Source organism: Phaseolus vulgaris, chromosome 6 (genome assembly GCF_000499845.2).
Source record: "Phaseolus vulgaris cultivar G19833 chromosome 6, P. vulgaris v2.0, whole genome shotgun sequence".
Classification (NCBI taxonomy): domain Eukaryota; kingdom Viridiplantae; phylum Streptophyta; class Magnoliopsida; order Fabales; family Fabaceae; genus Phaseolus; species Phaseolus vulgaris.
Genome location: NC_023754.2, coordinates 23,673,966 through 23,694,594, shown reverse-complemented (window position 1 = coordinate 23,694,594; position 20,629 = coordinate 23,673,966). Strand labels below are relative to the sequence as shown.

General features: G+C 32.0%; 1 protein-coding gene across 2 annotated transcripts; it reads right to left on the bottom strand.

Moving 5' to 3' along the window:
* Positions 1-46: 46 nt before the first annotated feature.
* LOC137832031 (uncharacterized) lies at positions 47-15,504 on the bottom strand. 2 transcript variants are annotated; one of them, XR_011084506.1, is made up of 20 exons: positions 15,097-15,504; positions 13,677-13,780; positions 10,700-10,786; positions 10,549-10,624; positions 10,399-10,473; positions 10,053-10,106; positions 8,594-8,653; positions 8,229-8,345; positions 5,803-5,897; positions 5,484-5,686; positions 4,370-4,467; positions 4,065-4,168; positions 3,824-3,989; positions 3,542-3,664; positions 3,265-3,347; positions 2,589-2,730; positions 1,833-1,862; positions 1,444-1,514; positions 510-1,328; positions 47-369 (listed from the first exon to the last, which is right to left on the bottom strand). XR_011084506.1 is itself a non-coding variant. In XM_068639997.1 (19 exons), exons 1-19 carry the CDS (start codon positions 15,133-15,135, stop codon positions 761-763), a joined length of 2,295 nt encoding a protein of 764 aa, XP_068496098.1. In that variant the 5' UTR covers positions 15,136-15,504; the 3' UTR covers positions 47-760. The 2 variants fall into 2 exon arrangements, 1 of the variants encoding a protein (XP_068496098.1); XM_068639997.1 differs by having other exon boundaries at positions 47-1,328.
* Positions 15,505-20,629: the final 5,125 nt, after the last annotated feature.

Below are 20,629 nucleotides of genomic sequence, written 5' to 3'. Positions count from 1 at the left end.
ATTACTGGTTGTTCAGAGTAATATAACCTAAATCGTAAAACACTACTCATAAAAGATCAATGCATAGAAATTCAATGTAACTTGTTACATCCAACCAGGAAGTCTTTCCTAAGTTGATTCTGAAGCAACTTATACAATATACTGGGACAAGTCAATACAAGTTTCAGAACCCGAAGGTTCATGTAACAATGAAACGAATCTTGTTCATCTCAGAAAACTCATAATTACAAAACGTCCTCCCCTACCCCCCATGTTTTGGTCTTTTCCCATTTTCAGTATGCTTTCTGAGGTTCAAGTCCTTATCAGCAACCATCTCAAGCTCTTCAATGCTAAAGACCCAACATCATTTGAGCTTGGGCAAGGAACTTCCTATAAAAATCATCATACAAGGTTACTTTGAACGATTGAAAAAGTCAAGCAAGGAACCCATTTTCATACCGAAACATTTGGATCGGAGAGACGTATTTATATGAACAGTTAATACGAAAAGGGGGAAAATTTAGTAGCACCTAATTGGGCGAGCTAAACATTTGATATGAACAGGTGAAGAATTCAGTACCACCTAACAGCATGAGCACATCAAACATTGAATTTATAGCTTCAGAAGTTGGTGGGAATAAAATTCAATACTCCTATTAAAAAAAAAGCGTGCAGAGAGGTCTAAATGCTCTTGCCCAGTCAGACTTCAGGATGCACTTTTCCCACCTGATTAATTTTGCATGATTAGCTACCCAAGCCAGTTGACAGGAATTTACATTATCTATTCATGTTCGACTCCTTTATTGTTGTCAGTTGTGTCCTTGTTACCGTTTCCTCCTACCTCAGCGACTGACCCATCCACAGAAGTTGGTGCACATGAACTTGGATTTTCACTAACTGTTTTAGTTGGCTCAGAGGTTACAGGGCTGGAGTTATCGAGAGACACTGATTGCAAATCAGTAGCTAACTGCTTATCCTTTGTTACTGCAACACTGGATGATAGAGATGATGATTCAGCTGCACCAGGATCATTGTTATCGTTGTTCCCAATTTCCCCATTCGGAAGAACATCAGAAGGGTCATTGGCATCTGAAGATTCCCTCCACTCAACCCACTCAACAGGTTTATCTGTCCCACCATGTTCTAATTTTAGTGCTGCTTCGGGAGAAGATGTTGCAGTGTCAGCTAACTCCTCATCCTCACCAGCAACATCATCTCCACTGGCTTTTACAATACCCTCCTCAGCATTAGGTGATGGAGAAGCAAGGGAACCGGTTGAGCGCTCATTGGCCACTCGATCTCTATCCTCCTCGAAAGCAAACCAGTTGGAATTTGTGAATAGAGATCCACTGCATATGCCAAGCCATAAGGTATACATCCAAAGAATGTGAAGAACAACTAGGCAAGACGTTAAATACAAAGTAGAAAACTGACACATACGATCAAGAAAAGCACACCATTTACCTTTCATGGTCATCTCCCAACCGCAAAGAAGATATAACAACTTCTGCAGATTCATCATCAAAATAGACATCCTGCAAGATTCATACTGTTAGATATTTTATCATGATAGTAAATCAAATCTCAACCAAAAATCCTAAGACACATTAGTAATGTCTATTAATTTACATAAACATGAGAAATCAGCCCTAAAAGAAAGACACTTGCAAACTTCTATGATGGAAGCCATTAATTTGCTTAGCACAAAGCTGCAGATAGGCAAAATTTATGTGATGGAGGAGTTCAAGTCACTATAAGACATATTTATATTAACCTGCACAAATTCAACTATATATTCACTTAACCTAAACTCCAAGACTAGATTTTAACATATATGGAGGAAAATATTATACCTCATCATCTCTTTCAAGAGAGCCATGAACCTGAAACACACACACATTGGTCAGGAATCAAGAGCTAAACATAGCATATAACTACTAATGACACAAATCGATAAGCAGTAGTATCAACCCAACCATAAACAGGAGCATAATAAAGAATTATCACCACCTAAAAATGAAATCAGCCATCAGAATTTATCATTCTACAATGCACAATGAACAAATTGGTCACTACATCAGCCGTCACATACTTTGAGAATAAACTATTAACTGTAGACAAGTAACATAACTCCTATAAAAAAACATAAGAAAGCAAATACTGGCAAAGCCATGTGCATTCACTCTGCTCTGATAAGCTAAGAATGGGAAGGGATTTGACTCTTGCAAATCAGTTTCTCAAAAAGTTGTAGACTGCCTTTAATACCTAACGTAAAAGTTCACATATAAAAAGTTCTTTTGATATAGTCGAATCTTCTTGATATACACACCATAGAAATAAATTTTGCAGGTATTTCATATACTTCTGGCCATTATGGAGAAAACAATTCTAAGGGCCTTGTGAGCATAAACCAACATCATATCATCAAGTGAGTGTTAATGACATTGATATATATATATATATATAATAATAATAATAATCCTTTATCAATCTCAGAAAAATTCCAGATATTTTTGTTCTTCCATTCAGAGCTATACAACAAATGACACTACGAAATGCACATTCAGCTGCAGGCAGACAGGAGATGCCCTGAAAGAACTGTAATGTACCTCTTCAATGTCATCATTATTGTAAATGCCATAACGGAAGGCTTGACTTAAGTTATTTGCTAATGCCGCAACATCATAGTCCCGATCTTGATAATCATCCTCGTCACTATCCCTATTTCTGTCATGCAATGCTGTTGGCCTCCTGTAACAATCAATTAATTAAGAATCATCAAAAGAGACCAATACATAACCACATGATGACCTACTTTGAAGCTACATAAAAAATACACTCAATCCCAACAGTAATAAGAAAAGTATTGAGTAACAGGAATCAAGATCGTGCTCAAGCTTGAGGTTCCAAGCATGTATGACAGATCAGCATGCATACAGTAGCATAAAAATAGACTTTTGAAAAGGGACTACGTATTCTGGAGGTCAAAGTTCTCTTGGTTCAGCGAGCAATGGCCTATTCCTCTAATGGGAGCATTTATCTCAATTGAGAAAGGTATATTATACTCTGATGATTCTAATGATTGCTATGACGTTATGTTTATGGCTCTAAGAAAAAATAATAAAATATCAATCTGAACTCCAAAGATTCTAACCAGGACTTCTAAGAGCATGATGGCCTTCAAGGAAACAGGCAAGTCTTAATTTTTCAGCTCATTCAGACAGTGCGCATGCAGATTAACCATGGAATATAACAAGATAGTGCCAGCTAAGAAAAGCAACATACCCACAAGCCCATTGATAGACATTCTCCACAGCATTGCGATTGGATAGAACACCCAGGTACCAATCTGTCCAATCACTATTTCCCTGTCAATTTAAGAAGTTTGAAAATCAGCTTCAAGACTATGTACTAAACTTTTAACATTCATTTTGTTCAAATACATATTAAAAAATCAGACAATTACTTACTGGAAAAAGAAAGAGAATTGATCAAATATCAGAACTAAGTTTAAACATTCACAAATCATACCACAAAACTGGCTGGAGACATAATAACAGACCTGCAAATGTTCCTGAATCACACTGTTGTTATTCCCTAATTGGACAAGTTTGTTAGCTATACGGGTTAAGTGTCCTATGCATCCTATCCTGGGCGCTGATTTACCCTCAGCGGGTATTGTTGCCTGCAAAAATATTTGCAGACATAGAAAATTAAAATATGTATTCATCCCAAAATATTTTTTAATTTTCATTAAATATTGTATCAAAACATAGAGCAGAATAAACCAATTTAACAATACAATACTTCCGTGCAAGGGAGAGGGGGCAAGGGAATCATGTACCTTGTTTGTATCAGCTTCCAACGTGAACTGCTTTTCTGCCTGAATAATTTTCCCAACAAAATCACAATGATGCAGAAGGTGTTCCAGAAGAGAAGAATTCTTACTCTCCAAGCAAGATGTTATAATGTTTTCCACATGGTGATGCAAAAAGTTATTGTATGGGTACCTACAACATTCAAACATTGTAGCAAGGCATGAGACTAAATGACATGGCACAAGATACCAGAATAGCAAAACTTACTCAAAGAATAAGTCTATAATTCTTTGCACTGCTCCAAGATCAATCAATTTCTTCTCAGCAGCTTCACCACCAACAGTTACTAAGACTGATATGAACTCTACAATCTGAAAGAATAAATGTTCAGTTAATATTATTTATGAGCTACAAACTTTTCAACTCTTCAAAGATCGTGAACCCCAAACATTAAAAAGACAATAACTTCTGAAGGTATCATCATGACAGCACATGTTCAAAAATAGTCTACCAATTTCGAACAGATTCCAATCAAATATACAAATAGAGCAATTTCAAAATAATTCATTTACCTTTAAACGATGTTTACCAAGAGGTGGTTGTAATTTGCCAAAAGTAGTTAGCAAGAGATTTTCGGCAGAAGAAACATCTAACAGCTTGAGTAAATCACCTGCAGAGTAAGAGCTAGATCAGCATTGTTTTTCTCCTATAGAACCAGTCACATAAAAATTTAGAAAAAAAGAATATACATCCAGACATAAATAACTCACGATTAAGTTCGAACTAATTTAGCAAATTGAAGTGAACCATTTTTCAAATATGAAATGAAAATCATAAATCAGTATAACACGAATTTTACATGTTAGATGTGATTATTAGTGACGACCTGGCTTACAACCTAATTGAAAAGCATAAAATTTATTTTTTGCTTGAGGGGAAGGGGTGTTTTAATTAAAGCAATGGAGGAGAGAGGGAGAGACCAAAAGAATAAGGAAATTGGAAAGAAATAAACCAATAACCCCAAGAAGAGTGTTAGGCAACACTAATACACTCTTCTATTGCTTAAAACTTATTGATAACCAGAAAATCATGAGATGTTCATTAAATAAGGATATGGGACCTGAATGTTAGTGATTTCCAATAAACTTAAACCCACAAGAGTGTGTACCTAGAATTTTTCTTCTCCCAAAAACCACATTAAGCCATTCAGAAGTAGCATATTATATTACATTGAAATCAACTACACACCAGAAGGCATAAGTAGCATGCACAAATTGGTAACGAGAATTTATGACCTATGATATGCAATTACCACTGGCAAAATTTGACGAGGTACTTGTGCACTTTATTCAGTGGTTTCTTTGAATTTTAAATATGATAGAACTAACAAAAACTCCAATATAACCCTAAATACGGCTACACAAACATTAGCCTCAGCTTAATGCAGCTGTAATCATGAATACCACCACAACACTATTCCAGAATGAGACAGCCAGCAGTCATGAGAAAGGCTCCTCACAATGTCATTTCAGTGGCACTTTTGGCTGAAATCTGAAACTACCAATTACCATGGTGGCTATTTGAGAACATTATATATAGCTCAACATTATAATGCTAACAAGATAACTTTTAAGATTTAGAAGAAACAGGTTACTTGAAGGTCAAGGTGAATGGATGAAGTCTTACCTAGGCTTTCTAGCATGCCTTCCACAGTCTCAGGATTTGCAGTTACAGTAGATCCATTAGTCATTTGGCGATTATATGCATAATAAGCTCCAAAAGTATGTCTCTTGGGGTCTAACAAAGATATGCATACAGATAAGGAGTTTACAAGAACAGATTTTGGCCGAGAGACTTCCAGTGCATGACGGAATAATCTTCCTATAAAGCTGCAGATATATGACGAAAAATGTTGGTTAAAGAAAAAGATGCACAAACTTCCAAGTGATGAAAACTAATCTAGGATTCCACTAATAACAAAAAGCAAGTCCTCAAACAAATCTACCTAGGACTGGAGATTTTTGCAGAAAGCCCTGCAGGAGCAAATCGTGTAATAGCACAGAGAGTTTCTGCTGCATTAGCATGTATTTCTGGAGAATCCTGTAAAAGACATACCAAAAGAATGCATAGTCAATGAAAACATATAGGCTGGCCTTCGTAATAAAGAGAATTTGGTTTATAAACATTATCCTTATTCTATTTATTGTACGTGTTTACTGTGCAAGTCATACATATCCTTATGTGCAAAAAATAAACCGCCTAAGTGAAAAAGAAATTGGCATTGTATATTTGTTCTAAAACTCAAAAAAAAATCTAAATGCATCACAAATACATTTTGAATTTAATCTACATGATTGCTTCCTCATAACCTAAATATTTTGTGGGCTTTCATATTTAAGTTGGGTGACTTTTCAGATATAATTATGTTCTGTATATTATTAATAATAATGTGAGTAATACGTCATTAGGCTTCAAATCAACATTTTTATAAAATTCCGTTATTCCCAAGTAATCATTATAAAAAAAATTAACATACAGGAAACAGTTGTCAATCCCAAATAATGGTGTGAAGTGGTCAACCCACTAAATGCCATTGCGGGCTAGAGGGGAGCAGGATGGCTGCTGTTGTAACTAATTAGAATAAGAATGATTGAAGAGGGTACAAAAAAGAAAATCAACCGCAAGGACGAAACAAGACTAGGCAGCAAAGATCAATGTCAGCTAGAAACAGACAATTTTGCCAGAAAAAATGCCTAAGAGATCTCAGGGACATAAAGAAACTACGGAGAGAAGAGGCTGCAGTCACAGCTAGGGTGAAAAAACATTGAAATGGCAGAAATGTTGCCAGAGAAAGGTGGTACTTGGGGTTGAGCATGGGTTTCACCCTTTTCCCAACCCAACAAAAAAATTGTGACCAACCCATTTATTTAACCCAAACCCAACCTAATCTATACCCTAAATAAGTGAGATAATACTGGGTTAAACCAACTCTGCTATACAATATATAAATTTTAGCATTACATAAATTCAAATAATAGAAAATACTTATAAAACTTAAATTAAGCTATATTTAAAGTAATAAATTGATACTAAATATACTGTTAGGATCCATTTACATAAAATGTAAGGGTTAGTAAAAAAAACATTGTATAGAATGCATTTTAAATATATCCAACTATTAAATTTCATATTCTTTTAAATTAGATCATGTATCCAAACCTTCATACAATTTTAAAGCTATTTAGAAGTTTATTACATTACTTCATTTTAATGTATAATGATATTCAACAGTTGGATTGATTAAATTTGCATTCTATAAAAAGTTACTGAAGGTGTAATTTAAATAACTTTTCACCTGGTGTAAAGAATCCTAACCAATAAATATAATATCATGTTATACAAATATTCAATATTAAATAAAAAAGTTATTATATTAGTAATACACAATTATTCATTAAACTTGGAATTTCAAGACAACCTTCCAACTAAACCATGTGGATGGCTAGAAACACAATCTAACCTCGTCCTTAAAAAATGCATCAGGTCTGCTTTTAAAACCAAAACCTGTCCAAATCAACTTTGAGTCAGGCAAGGCTAGCAGATTGGATTGGGTTATGCTCACTTCATACTAAGAGCATGCAAGTGACTGCGAGAATAGGATTTCATAATTCTGATTCAAAGGAGAGGAAAAATCCTTAATTAACCCCCACGATATGAGGCTCTTTCATCAGTAAAAAAAAAATCTCCAACACACTTCAACAGCACTCACTCACTCCAGCTGCAATCTTCCAGGATTTTGTCTGGCTAGTGGCGGATCTTTCAAGGGGCCAAGAGAGACCATGGCTCCCCCAAAACTTTTCTCTAATTTTTTTTTATATATATATATACACACATCAAATTATACTTTGGCTCCCCAAAATTCTATTCAAGCTTTTGGCTCCCCCAAATTCTATTTTCAAGCTTTTGACTCTCCCAAAATTTTCAATCAAGCTCTGCCATTGCCTCTGGCTATTGTACAGCCATTAAAGCATGTTTCAGTCGCTTCACAACATAATTCAGCAACAGCACCATTATGTGTGCTATTGACAACTATGGAAGAAAATAATACCTCAAATAGAAAAGAACATGATACAGGTAGAACTGCCTCACTCCGAAATTAAATGGTTAATACAAGTCAAATGAGGCACCATGATTTATTATTAAAGTAGTAATAAGAAAAGACACTGACAAATAAATATTAAAGTTCATATGTTCCATATGGTCATAGAAATTCATACAGTATCAAGGTGCACATATTTAATTCACTTATTGACCTCATATATCAACTTAAAAAAATTACCTATTAATTTAATTCATCCAAACACCGACACATAGAAATAATAACATATTCAAATCCTCCACTATAGACTTCCAAAAACTGATGATACTTACTGAAGAACTGAATTTATCCACAATCATCTCAAGCACATTAGTATCTTCAATCCACTGCATTGCATTCACATGACTTACATACATATGTTCATCAGCACCAATCAAGCGTATCAAAACCTGTTATTTAGAAGAAAAAATTACCAATAAAATTACAGATATACAAAAACACACATGCAGAGAATAGAGAGGAGTAGAAATTCAAACCAATGAAAGTAACTGATTTCTAAAATCTAAAAATACTAATTCCCATGCACATATCCAGGCAATAAATACGAGTAAAACGATTTGAACTTACAGCACCAAAGATAACGCTTAATAGGTGAGTACAGAACCATTAAAAATAAAATAAATGTCAAAAACCCAACCTCCATGATAGATGTGATTCCAATCAAGTCAACTAGTTTCTTCACAATTTCCTGGTGAGCCTGGTTAGAAACAAGGACAACATATCAGCAAACTGATGATAAGTGCAGCCCAATGAATGCTAAGTAAGACATCAATAAAAATAGAGTAAATTACACAAACACCCCCAAGGTTTATGGAATTAAACTAACACCCCAGTCGTTTTAATTCTACACAAACGTCCCATTTGTTTTAGAAACATTACATTGTCTCCCTATGATAGCCAAATGCCAATGTTGCTTAATAAAGAGGAAGTCAGCAAGGAATTTGTGGAGGATATTGAGAACTTGGGTGAAGATGAGTGAGGAAGACAGGATTTAAAGATATATGAGACGTGACTAAGAAGCATGGAAAGGAGACTTCAAAGAGAATATGTACACTATATGTTGTCCCTTTTCTTCATAATATTCTCTAAGCTTGTGTTTGGTTGTGGAGTGATTGTGTGATGAATTCAAGAAAAGGAAAGAATGGTGTGGAAAGGTGGTGGTTTGGATGAGGTGAAAGGGAGTGCACTGTAAAAAAAGGGACATGAGTCCCAGTTTCTTCCATTTTTTTCGTGTAACATAAGGGAAAAGGAGGCAAGGATGAGCTAGCAGTGATTTTCTACCAAACTGCACTAGTATTTCAAGTAGACCCCTGCTAGTGAAGTTTGAAAAAGGAGAAGAGAAAGGCAGTGAGGGAATTGTGGAAGGAGTGTTCAGTTCAAAAGAGCTTGCAAGGAAGACAAAAAAGAAAAAGAAAGTAATAATAGTGACGATTTTTTCGAGATGGATGATGTTGTGTACAGTGATGAAAATGTTCACAAAATTGATTGTGTATGGAGAAAACAGGAGTATGAACAGTTGTGGTAGTGTAGATTCGTAGTTGAGTAGGGAGCATGTAGTTCGACAGAGCAGCTACTCCACTGTGCTTACCAAATTGATGTTGATTGTGGTAACTTGGTTGAGTGTGAAAAAGGATATATTATGACATATGACCTCACTTTCCACCCATTTCTTACCGATTTCTATTCTTTTCTTTTCTCTTCCACTCCCTCAATTTCTTTCCTTCAACCAAACAAAGGCTAATTGTGAGTGCTGGGTACTGAATCAGAGAGGAGTGTGAGGACAAATTCTTACATATACAAATCTGTATTTGTTACTGATGGCTTATTAAATAAAAATAAGTAACAGAATTGAGGAATATGAATTAACAAAGCAATAGCACAGCTCTATTTTTCCAGAATCATGACATAATCATAATATTATGTTATCAAAAGAGGATGACAAAAAAAATCATTCCTCAGACCAACCAACTAGTGTTATTTACATAAATGCATTATTGTCTGCAATAATCATTTTTACACAACAGTTCAATGTGTAACCATACAGCATTGCAAGAAAGATATGTCTAAATAAAATAATAAAGAAGTTGTGGACTTACTTGAACATATTGCATGAAAGGAACTGTCTTACGTAACAACAGGCATACAACTACCTAGCAGCATAAGAACTTAATAAATACAATGGTCAAGGTTATTCGTAAAAGGAACTTTGAAAATGAAAAGAAATAATTAAATTAAAAAGAGAAGGAATGAAAATTAAAGAGAATGCTATGTCCAGATATCAATGGAAAAGGGGATTAATTTTTACGTCAATAATTTGAGCCAGAGGGCAAAAGTTAACTCTCTAGTCAGCAGACTTATTTTTGGGCAAGCTCAACTGAGCTCACCCCAACTCTGTTACCTGACTAAACATGCAGTAAGCTTCAAGTTTCAATAAATGAGTACCTTGCTAAAATATCCTGCTAGTAGGTTACTATGGGAGTGATTTAAATCCAAAAACGAGAACAGTAAATTCATCAACTGCAAAAAAGGAATGAGGTAAGCACTACTTAAAAATATTAACCAAAAAGGATTTAAAAGTTGTTAATGACTTACTTCCTCATCCTCTATCAGAGTTTTGAGTATGATATCAACTTCACAAGTAAAAATCTCACAAGCAATAAAGGGAAACCTGTTAAAATATTATAGCAATAAGGTTTCACAGCAAATATCCAGTAAAAGTGAAATTTCATTTTGAGCATCCTACTTAAAAGATCGCTTCTTTTCAGCATCATCTGGAGCTTCTTCAATGATGTATCGTATCAGTTGGTCAACCTGTGCTCTTGCAGACAAACTGCAGCAAACAACATTGAACATTGTTCAGGGCAAATGAATTAAGAGGGTAGTGTGGTCGAACAATCACACAATAATAGATCACATTTGAAAAGAATGAAGGGAATAATTCATCCCAAACGCAACTATCTTATCAGTATCCAAGCCAAGGGAATGTATAATTTAAAACCTAGCACAGAAAAAGATACTCCAGACAACCATCAACTGAACTGAAGTCAACAAAATTAGGTGTGCAACCAATTATCTTAATCTTTTAAATACTTCAGAAACCAGAAATAAACCAATTTTATTTACATCTTTAGAAGAGAAAGATACTGGGAGCTGCACCAAAGAGGCAACCCTTGCCCTAACAATTAACAAAGAATGATGTGCAATTGCTAAAAGTCTAAACTTTAACACAGTGGGAAATAGGAATGTCTATTAAAAACTAAGATCCATTAAAAAAAATCATACTGATATTACTCCTCTGTATTAATATTAGTCCTTACTTTTTCCATTCATTGATTTTAGCCCCTCAATTTACCAATAACATACAATGTCACTATAGCAACATTTAATCCAAACTATCTGTGAACATGAATGTTGCCTGGAAACTTCATTAAATAGTATAATCAATGGTGATCAATGCATCTTCAATGAAAAAATTCAATGTCAAACACGGTTTAATGGGAGCATGTAACTGTGAGCAGTGTCAGTGTAAAAAATTGTGCACAGTTAGTGAGTCAAAAGTCATCCTTCAAATGACTTTCAAAATAACAATTGTAAAAGTTAACAAAGTTATAATATATGACGACTAGTGATTTAACAATAGTGTAAAAACATATTTTATTTAAATTCTTAATGAAGTAGTTTAGGTGGAAAATCATATGTAATCCAGGTGGTAAATTGGGGGGACAAAAAGAAACAAATTGACAACACAAGGACTACAACTAACATAAAATTATAAGTATTAAAAACTCCATTAAATCTGGAAAGACATATTGTTTTGCATCAATTTGAAGAAATTTTAGTGTCAAGCTATGGATCAATTTGCATAAAGGTATTTTAATTTCTCAAATAAAATATGCCTTAGATATCCTAAAAGAAATAGGTACGATTGTTTGTAGAACTACGAATAATAATATGGATCCGAATCAAAAATTCTTGTCAATGCAGAGTGAGACCTTCTCAAACCTAAAATGATATAGAAAACTTGTTGAAAAACTTATTAATCTCACTCTTACTATACCTAATTGTGTTTTTTACTAACAATTGTGTTTTCATTGAAGGCAATATGTTTCCCGGAAAAGCAAGAAACAAAATGTGATTGTTCGATCCAGTGTCGAGTATAGAGTATAGAGTATAGAACGATGGCATCATTCACTTGTGAACTTGTGTGGTGGATAAAACAATTCCTTCAAGAGTTGGAGTTTAGTCAAATTATCAAATGAATGTGTATTGCCATAACCAGAGAATTATTTTCATTGCTTTCAATCCAGTATTTCATGTGATGATTGTCCATGTAGAATGTAATGTCGTTTTGTTCGAGAGAATTTGTTGTCCAATTTGCACAAATTTTGCCAGCTTCAATAATCAACTTGAAAATACTTTGACAACTCTTTGGAAGATCTCGAGATCAATTTATATATTCCAGCTTGGTACTACAATTTGAGGAGGATTGTCAAAATTGTTTAACTTGTTTGAATGGGTTAACTTGTTAGAATAGGTTAACTTATCTTTTCTATTACCTATTCGTAGGAATCGTAGGTTGTTCATATCTTTCTGTAAATCTCTAATATAAGAACCCATATAAATATACAAATCAGTTAAGAGATGAAACCATAAGCATTATTTCCATGTTTTCTCTCTCAAGTATCACTTAGGATTGGTTTTCCTATTTCCTCATATTCCATGTTACCTAGTATTTCATTATCTACATCCTTGTTTAGCCAGAATTATGATTTAGTATTAAAAAACTTATCTCTTCATGTTTAAGTATTAGTGATACAGCATAACCATATCAACATTAACTTCATTCAGAGTATTTAGCCTCTATTCTCTTTACACATAAAGCCCTATAATTTCACTCTATACATTTCATATTATTATTATTATGATTATTAAATGTAGGTAAAACAAAGACACTTTTTTAAAATTGTACTTTCAAACATTTATACCAATGAAATTATTTTCCTTACATAAATAACAGATAGTGATTCTCATAAGTTTACTGTGATGAAAACCTCATGCACTGGGCCACACTTTTGACATTAGTAAGAGTTATTATACTATAAGAAGAATTTCTCCATCCTTTCTTCACTCTCCTTATTCCTGAACAATATTTACTTTTAGACAAAGGAAAGTAAATGAGTATTATTTCAATGGTTAGTTATTTCACATTAATAACTGTTAAGACATGCAAAACGAGTATATCCCTTAATCCTTATTTGTTATCACCACCAAGCTGACAACTTGTTAAGTTCTGAATCAGAATATCAAAGTAAAATTAGGATAAAATGGAAAATCAAAGCCATATTTTGTTTCCTAATCTAATTAATTAAAACGTAGAGGCTCAAGTCCAAATTGTTAAAAAACAGGGTAGGGCTCGCTTTATCTCATCTTCACCCGTAAATAATAATATTAAGCCAAAAAGTACTTGTTCATAAATCAGTTTCTATGATTCTGATAAATAAATTATAATTCACTTCTTAATGATAGTTTCTGAAAAACAAAAGCAGAAAACGGAAAGCAACAGGGTGCATGTTAAGATACTGTTTTGAAATATACTTCTAGAGTGAGATATTTCTTGTATCTTTTATGCCAAAACAGTTATCAAAGCATGCACTAAAAAATACAGTACAATAATTTGAAATATGAAATCCATTGGCAATAGAAGAAAAGAAGAGCATTACAAATTTATAAGGCGACTATTGAGAGCTTTGCATTCCTGAATAATTTCATCCTCATCAAGTAGTTCATCCAAAGTAAAATTATCCTTATCCAAAATGGTCTCCACCTGCAATATAATACACCAAACAAATAGTAAAATCACCATACCAATAGGCACCTATATTACTTTGAAAAGTAAATCAAATAATCTATTCTATACCCCAAGAAACAAGCAATAAATATTGGTTTCAAGCCTTTCAAAAACCATCACAACGAACACACTCACATGTATGCATAAGAATTGGGCATACTCATTTTCTTTCTTGCTTCTTTTTGTTCTCTAACAAGCTTCTCTTTTCCATTTTGGATGACATAGTGTCCTCCTTACAGATGTTACTACTCAAGCTCTTCTTCTACTAAACTTAATTTTACAAAAAAAAATCCTCACATTGATAATGTACTGGTCTAGGAGAGAAGGAAGAGAAAGAAGGCATAACTTAGTCAAAACTAATATCAAAGAAAATGTTACAATGTTCAAGTTACTTGTGAGAAAATGCCTTCTAACAAATTCCAGAAGACAATAAGAAATCCTCCTAACAACAAATAATAGAAGAACTAAAAGAAACGAAAACAAGCCCTCCAAAATCTTCACATATCCATTATGGAAAAAAATCTGTCCACTAACAATGCATATAACAACAAACCAAGGCCAAGAACACAAACCTATTTCACAAAAAGTGAGGAGAAATAAACAGCATTAAATGTGGGCATTTCTGTACAACCGAATGCACTATATAACTATGTAATGTACAGCTAGCAGCACAGTTGTTAAATATTTAGACAGGAAAAAAGATATACACGTCATTGCTAAATTCAAATACTTCGACAATAAGTGGCAGTTCATCATCCTTACCCTGTTTTAAGATAACTAAAATCTGTCACCAACCCAGGTCATGTAAAAACAAGAAACATTAGTTTCTTTCAATCTATCTACAAACAACAAAAATCCAAATTCCTCCGCATTACTACATTGATCAGTAACGCACTCCTCACTCCTGTTATCGATCTTCATATATCACTTTCAAAATTCTTAAATACAGAGACTACCCAAGTGTCCTCGACCTGATGTGGCACTAACTACAAACTGGCCAAACATCGCAAGCCATCGCTTCACAATCAGGTACAGAGTTACATGCACCAATTCAATTATTCAAAAACATCCGATTGATTAAACAAATTAGAGAAAAAAAGACACTGGGATCACCCGAAGAGTAAATTAAAGACAATAACGCTCAACATAGTCACACTTCTCAAGAAACAGACGGAAAATCAAATCCAAGCAAACACCGCATCGAGGAAACAACCGAAACCACCACAAACACACACGAATCAGTGTCGGCGCAGCTTGCGCCAAGAATCGAAGAATGAGAGTGCGGAACTCACCGGCGACGCCGTGGACAGGCCAGCCATGCGCCAGAACATGTTGAATTTGTGAATAAATGACTGGGAATCGAGAAAGCGGAAATCCGAAAACGGATCTGGCAGCCCAGAAACCCTAGTGATGTGCCCCGAATCGAATTGGAAAAATTGTTATCAGAACGGAAACCCTAGAATCGGAAACGACGAGACAGATGAAGATCGAATAGAGAGAGACCAAAAACAACCTTCAATCGCGGGAGAAAGATTGTTTACAAGTGATGAATGAATAATAGCATCACAACCATCATCGTGTACCATCATATATATATGAATTTTAATTAAATTCAAATTTAAATAGCTGGTGCCAGGATTTATTTTTCTTTATGCGCTTTATTAATTTAATTTTATTAAAAATATCAAAATTTGATGAACAATAATGAATTGTGATAGATGATAGCTTTTATTTGAATTTTTGAAAAATAATAATTTAAAATATGTAAACAAAAATGTTTGTAAGAAATTGGGAGTTAGTAATAAAATACACTATTTATGATTGCTCCTCTAAAGTTGGAGGATTATTGTTGTTGTCCACTTGCCAACATGAAGCATTCAAAAAGTGCTCTCAATTGTCCAGATTATATGCTCCTCTGTGATTATATGTTATATGTTATATTTGTATATTTTAAAATAAATCATTTTAATTGTATATAATTTTTAATTTCAAAAGTATAGAGAGCAAATAAAGTTATTAAGGGTGTATACAAAGACTGAAACAAATTAAAATAATATATAAGGAGAAAATTTATTTTAAAACAAGACATACAAATTAATGCTTTGCTTGTCGAAATATGGCATAAAAAAATGCAATACACATTCATCAGTGTCCATAAAATTGACCAAATGATTAAAAAATATACTCTAGTGTGTATTTAATTGTTATGTTGACTAAATGATTAACTGAGAAAATGATTAAGAAAGGTGTCTAGTTATCGGAACTTCTTTTTAATTTCATACGTATAATATTTGTATAGTGATTTACAAATAAGTGTTTCACTTATCAAAATATGGCATAAAAAATTCAATGCACATCAATTAGGTTCCATAAAATTGACCGAATGACTAAAAAATATCCTCTAGTGTATTTAATTGTCATGCTGACGAAGTGATTAATTGAACAAATGATTTAATTTAAGAATGTGTTTATTTTATTCTTGTTGAACTAGAGGATGTTTCACTGAAAGCAATTGATTTTTTTGCTTTTATTAATGTTTTATAGTTATATCATAATTGTACTATCTAACCTATTAAGAACATAATAGTTACTTGGGATACTTAGGTTAAATTAGTTGTAAATTTAAACGATTCGAATTTACTTAACATTCCTTTTTTTATGTTACAAAATCAATCAATCTAAATTTCGTAATTATCATATTGAATATTTTACTAAACTCAAAAATATAATTATATTATTGAATAAGTATTAACTCAATCTCATATATTCATCTAAATATTATTATATTCACCTAGTCATAATAAGAGCATTTATTAAATTGAGCATTGTTGAAAAATCGTTTGCAAGTATATCACTGTTCATTTTTTTCATTTACAAAACTTGACGACCATTTACACATGCATCGTATCATATCAACAATTTGGACATCTACCTTAGATGATTTTAGCTCATCCTCAATAAGAACATTTGACGTCATCACGAGACTCGAGTGAAACTATACTCGGACCACAACTTTTACTAAAGTCAACCTAACACATCAATATCATCATGTCGCGAGATGAATCCATATTCCCTCGAAACTCTCAAAACCCATATGGAGATTATTATCCTTTAGAGGAATGAAACCAACTTTCAATATGTCATCTACAACACAAGTTTGAAAAGGATATGGAACTTTTTATGAATTCAACACCAAGACAATGTGCAAGCCCATCAAGATGAAATGTTCGCACAAGCAGCAATTAAACTAAGAAGGAAATGTGCACGAAAATAATAATACTGAATTTAAATAAGCGTTCAAAGACGCTTTAATTTCCCTGACTCGAGGAGGCCTCAAAAGCACAAAACGTTGTTTTGAGCGTCACGTCGTTTTATGACAACATGTTATCCTAAGCCAACATGACAACTTAGGTTAAATATCAACCACCTAAGTGACGTAACGTTTTAAAGTTATTAAAAACCATCATTAGATGTAAATATCTCTCATTAATGTTTCTCATTGATGTTTATAGGAATTTGATCCGTTTCTCGTAATGTTATAATTACTTTGTCATAATTACATTAAGCTCAACTTTTTAAACCAAATGAAGGGTTGTGAAGTTTGACCTATAGACTTTGCACATCGAACTTTATGAATAATCGGAGAGTTCAACCTAAAGTTAATCATGAAAATATGACATATTTTTAAGTTTAAACAAAAATATGACCACAACAAAAGTTCCAAATAAAATTCGATCTTAAAATTGAGTTTTCAAGCTTCAGGACTTCTGAACTACCAAAACTAAAAACATTGAGAATATAATTTTAACTCGAAATTATTTGATCAAACTATATGCAAATTCGAAAAACTCAAATTCACTTAAATTTTATTTTTTTCCACATAAATTAGCTAAATATTTACTAATCAACTCAATATTTTGAAAATTACCTTATAAAATAGCTTGATGTACTCAAAAATATATAAATATAGTTTTATTTTCTAAAAATATTAACTCAATCTTATACATTAAATTAACTATTATTATATTTCTCCTCTAAATTCTTAAGTGAATCACAGTTCCATTTTTTATCATATCTAAGTAACTCGACATTTAGTTCTAATTATTTCAGTTCATTTTCTATCAGAACAGTAATAAATTATAAATTGGTTATAATAAAACTTAGATACTAAAAACTACTTTAAAAAATATCAAACTAGTCTAATAAGATTTTATTTTCTTTAATATGTATTTTATAATAGAGGTGTACGTTGGTAAAGAGTAGATGATAAAGTACGAAGGAAAAACAAAGAAAAGGTAAAAAGTATGTTTTTTCAATAAATAAAAAAGGAAACATAAAAACTCTTTTCATTTAAATGAACAAAAGGTAGGTTAGAAATATACGAGTAAATTGTATACAAAATTAACACTAATTAAAAACAAATTTATCATAATAAGTTTTACTAATAATATAAACTTATTTATTAATTTTATATGAAAAGGTTAATTATTTTTTAAATAAACTAAAAAAAAAACTCTCACGTTAAATCTCGTTATATGAGAAAGGGGATTTTTATGGGTGCCGCCAAAAGAATTTCGTTACCCCTCAATTTATCCCATATATATTATATACATTATGTCTCTGTTTTTTTTTTTGTTTGGAGAAACTGCACACGTTATAACCTTTTACCTCAACCTTATACTTCTGTCAATGTCATTTCGAATTTTATACCTTATTCTATATTTTTTTGTTTAATAATGCAATATGGTTTACTTTTTATGTGGAACAAGGATGTTGGTTCTTTCTTAAACTTCTATGACGATCTATGGTAATTATCCATTTTAATTTTAATAATTGTTTCTATTCTTTTATATTATATTAATGCCCTCGTTTTACTCGTGCAACATTTTCGTCAGCTTACATTTTTTTTTATAATTTTTTTATTTTTGCGTGTAAGTATTTATTCACGTGTTGTAACACGCCCACACGATAACAATTTTCAGGGAGAAATTAAAGTAGTTTTTTTTTTTTTTTTATAAAATGTAAAAATACATGACAACAAGTTCATTAAGATTTTTTTTTAATAAGAGTAAGGACTAGAAAATAATTTTAGAATAAAAGTGATATATTTTAAATAATAAATTAATATTTTATCATGAAAAGAGTATATAGATAAAGAAAATAGTTATTCAGATTTCATTTAAAAAATATTATTTCTCTAAACTTACTTTTTCTTTTATCTTCTTTCTCCTTAACATTTTGAATCCCTAATCACTAGACTGATAATCGGATTTTGTTATTAAATTCCTGATTGTGAATACAAAAAACGGTTCGATCAGAGTTTTTTACATAGTAAACTTATTTTTGTTCATTATTCCTTTTAGCCAGTTTTGAACTTGTTAAATTATCTTTGGTATAGGTTTTACATGTGATGTTTATAGTTTCAGGATTAGTTTATGTTAGTTCAAAGTCATAGTGATATAATTAGATCTTTGATTAGGACTTTGTGATGTAAGTTAAACTACCATTGGACTTTGTAGGATTTGAGCTATTTGTGGGCACATCTACTTTTTTCTCAAAAAAAAAAGTTTTAATTTTCAATAAAACCTTAGGTTAAAAATATATGGATGTGGGGGTGAAATCACCAATTTCAAATATTCTTGTAGGATTTATTTTTTTTAGTAAGACAATGTATTGTTTAAAATTAAATGTGAAATAGTTGAATTTGTTAAATTTGTATGGTATGTGTTGAGTTTAATCTGAATTAGTTATTGAATGTATTTTATACGAGACTGAAAGTGTTGAATGGTAGCATGAATTAAATTGTATTATGAATCACTTGATGATATAAAGATTGATGAGTATGTATTTTTTTAGTGAAAAACATTGCAAATATCATTTGCTAAGAACCTTTTTTCCTGGACATCTCGCTCGAACAAAAATGGAGTACTTTCGAGTCCGTTTTTGCTCAAGTGAGAGGGAATCTCGCTCAGGCGAGACCCATCGCTCAAATGATAAAACTTTCACTCAAGCAAAAACAATGTAAAAAATGGGGTGTTATTGGGATGATTTTCACTCAAGCAAAAAAAAACTTCAAAATTTAAGATTTGTTTGTGACTTTTTGTTTTATTATTGTTTAATGTTTTTAATTAAATTTTATGTGAATTTTAATTATATGTTTTGTTGGAAATCTTTTAGTTATGCATTTTGTATGAATTTAGGTTTGATTGAATTTCTAAGTGTAATTTATTAGTTTGATTTCGAATAATGTGAATTATGAAATATGAAATTGTGATCAATATATAGTATTTTTAGGAAATAATATATCATGTTGAAATTGTTATAACGTGTATTGGCTAATGATTTGTCTAAAAGGAAGTATCATGACTTTATTGATATAATGAAATTACATAAATTAAGTTATTCAAGTGATGAAAGTTGAAGGAGGTTCACATGATGTTCACAGTGAGATTGTATGACAAATGCAAAAATTTAAGTCTGAATCAATGCACAAGTTGTCCGGAAGTATAGTTAACTATCTATGTATGTTGGTCACTAAAAGTCTAACATAAAAAATATAAATTATGAATTATTATAAATATTTATTGATTTGAAAAAAGAAAGGTATGAGAATTGATTAATTAATGGTTCTGGTTTAAAATTACATTTATATTAAAAAAATTAAAAATAAATAATTATCTTATTATTTGTATTGTATTTATTTTATTTAGTGTGATAAACGTGTTTTTGTATGAAAATAGTGATGTTTCGAGTAATAGAACTCCACTAATACATTTTGATATTTTGCTTGAATATTTTGTTTTAAGATATGTAGATATTTATTTT

What these genes read in the sequence shown, in the direction of transcription:
- LOC137832031 (XM_068639997.1), bottom strand. Translation starts at nt 15,135, where the DNA reads ATGTTCTGGCGCATGGCTGGCCTGTCCACGGCGTCGCCG. An exon ending in GCCTGTCCACGGCGTCGCCG is followed by an intron (nt 13,781 to 15,096) that starts GTGAGTTCCGCA and finishes ATTATATTGCAG; the next exon opens with GTGGAGACCATTTTGGATAA. An exon ending in GCAAAAATCTCCAGTCCTAG is followed by an intron (nt 5,687 to 5,802) that starts GTAGATTTGTTT and finishes ATATATCTGCAG; the next exon opens with CTTTATAGGAAGATTATTCC.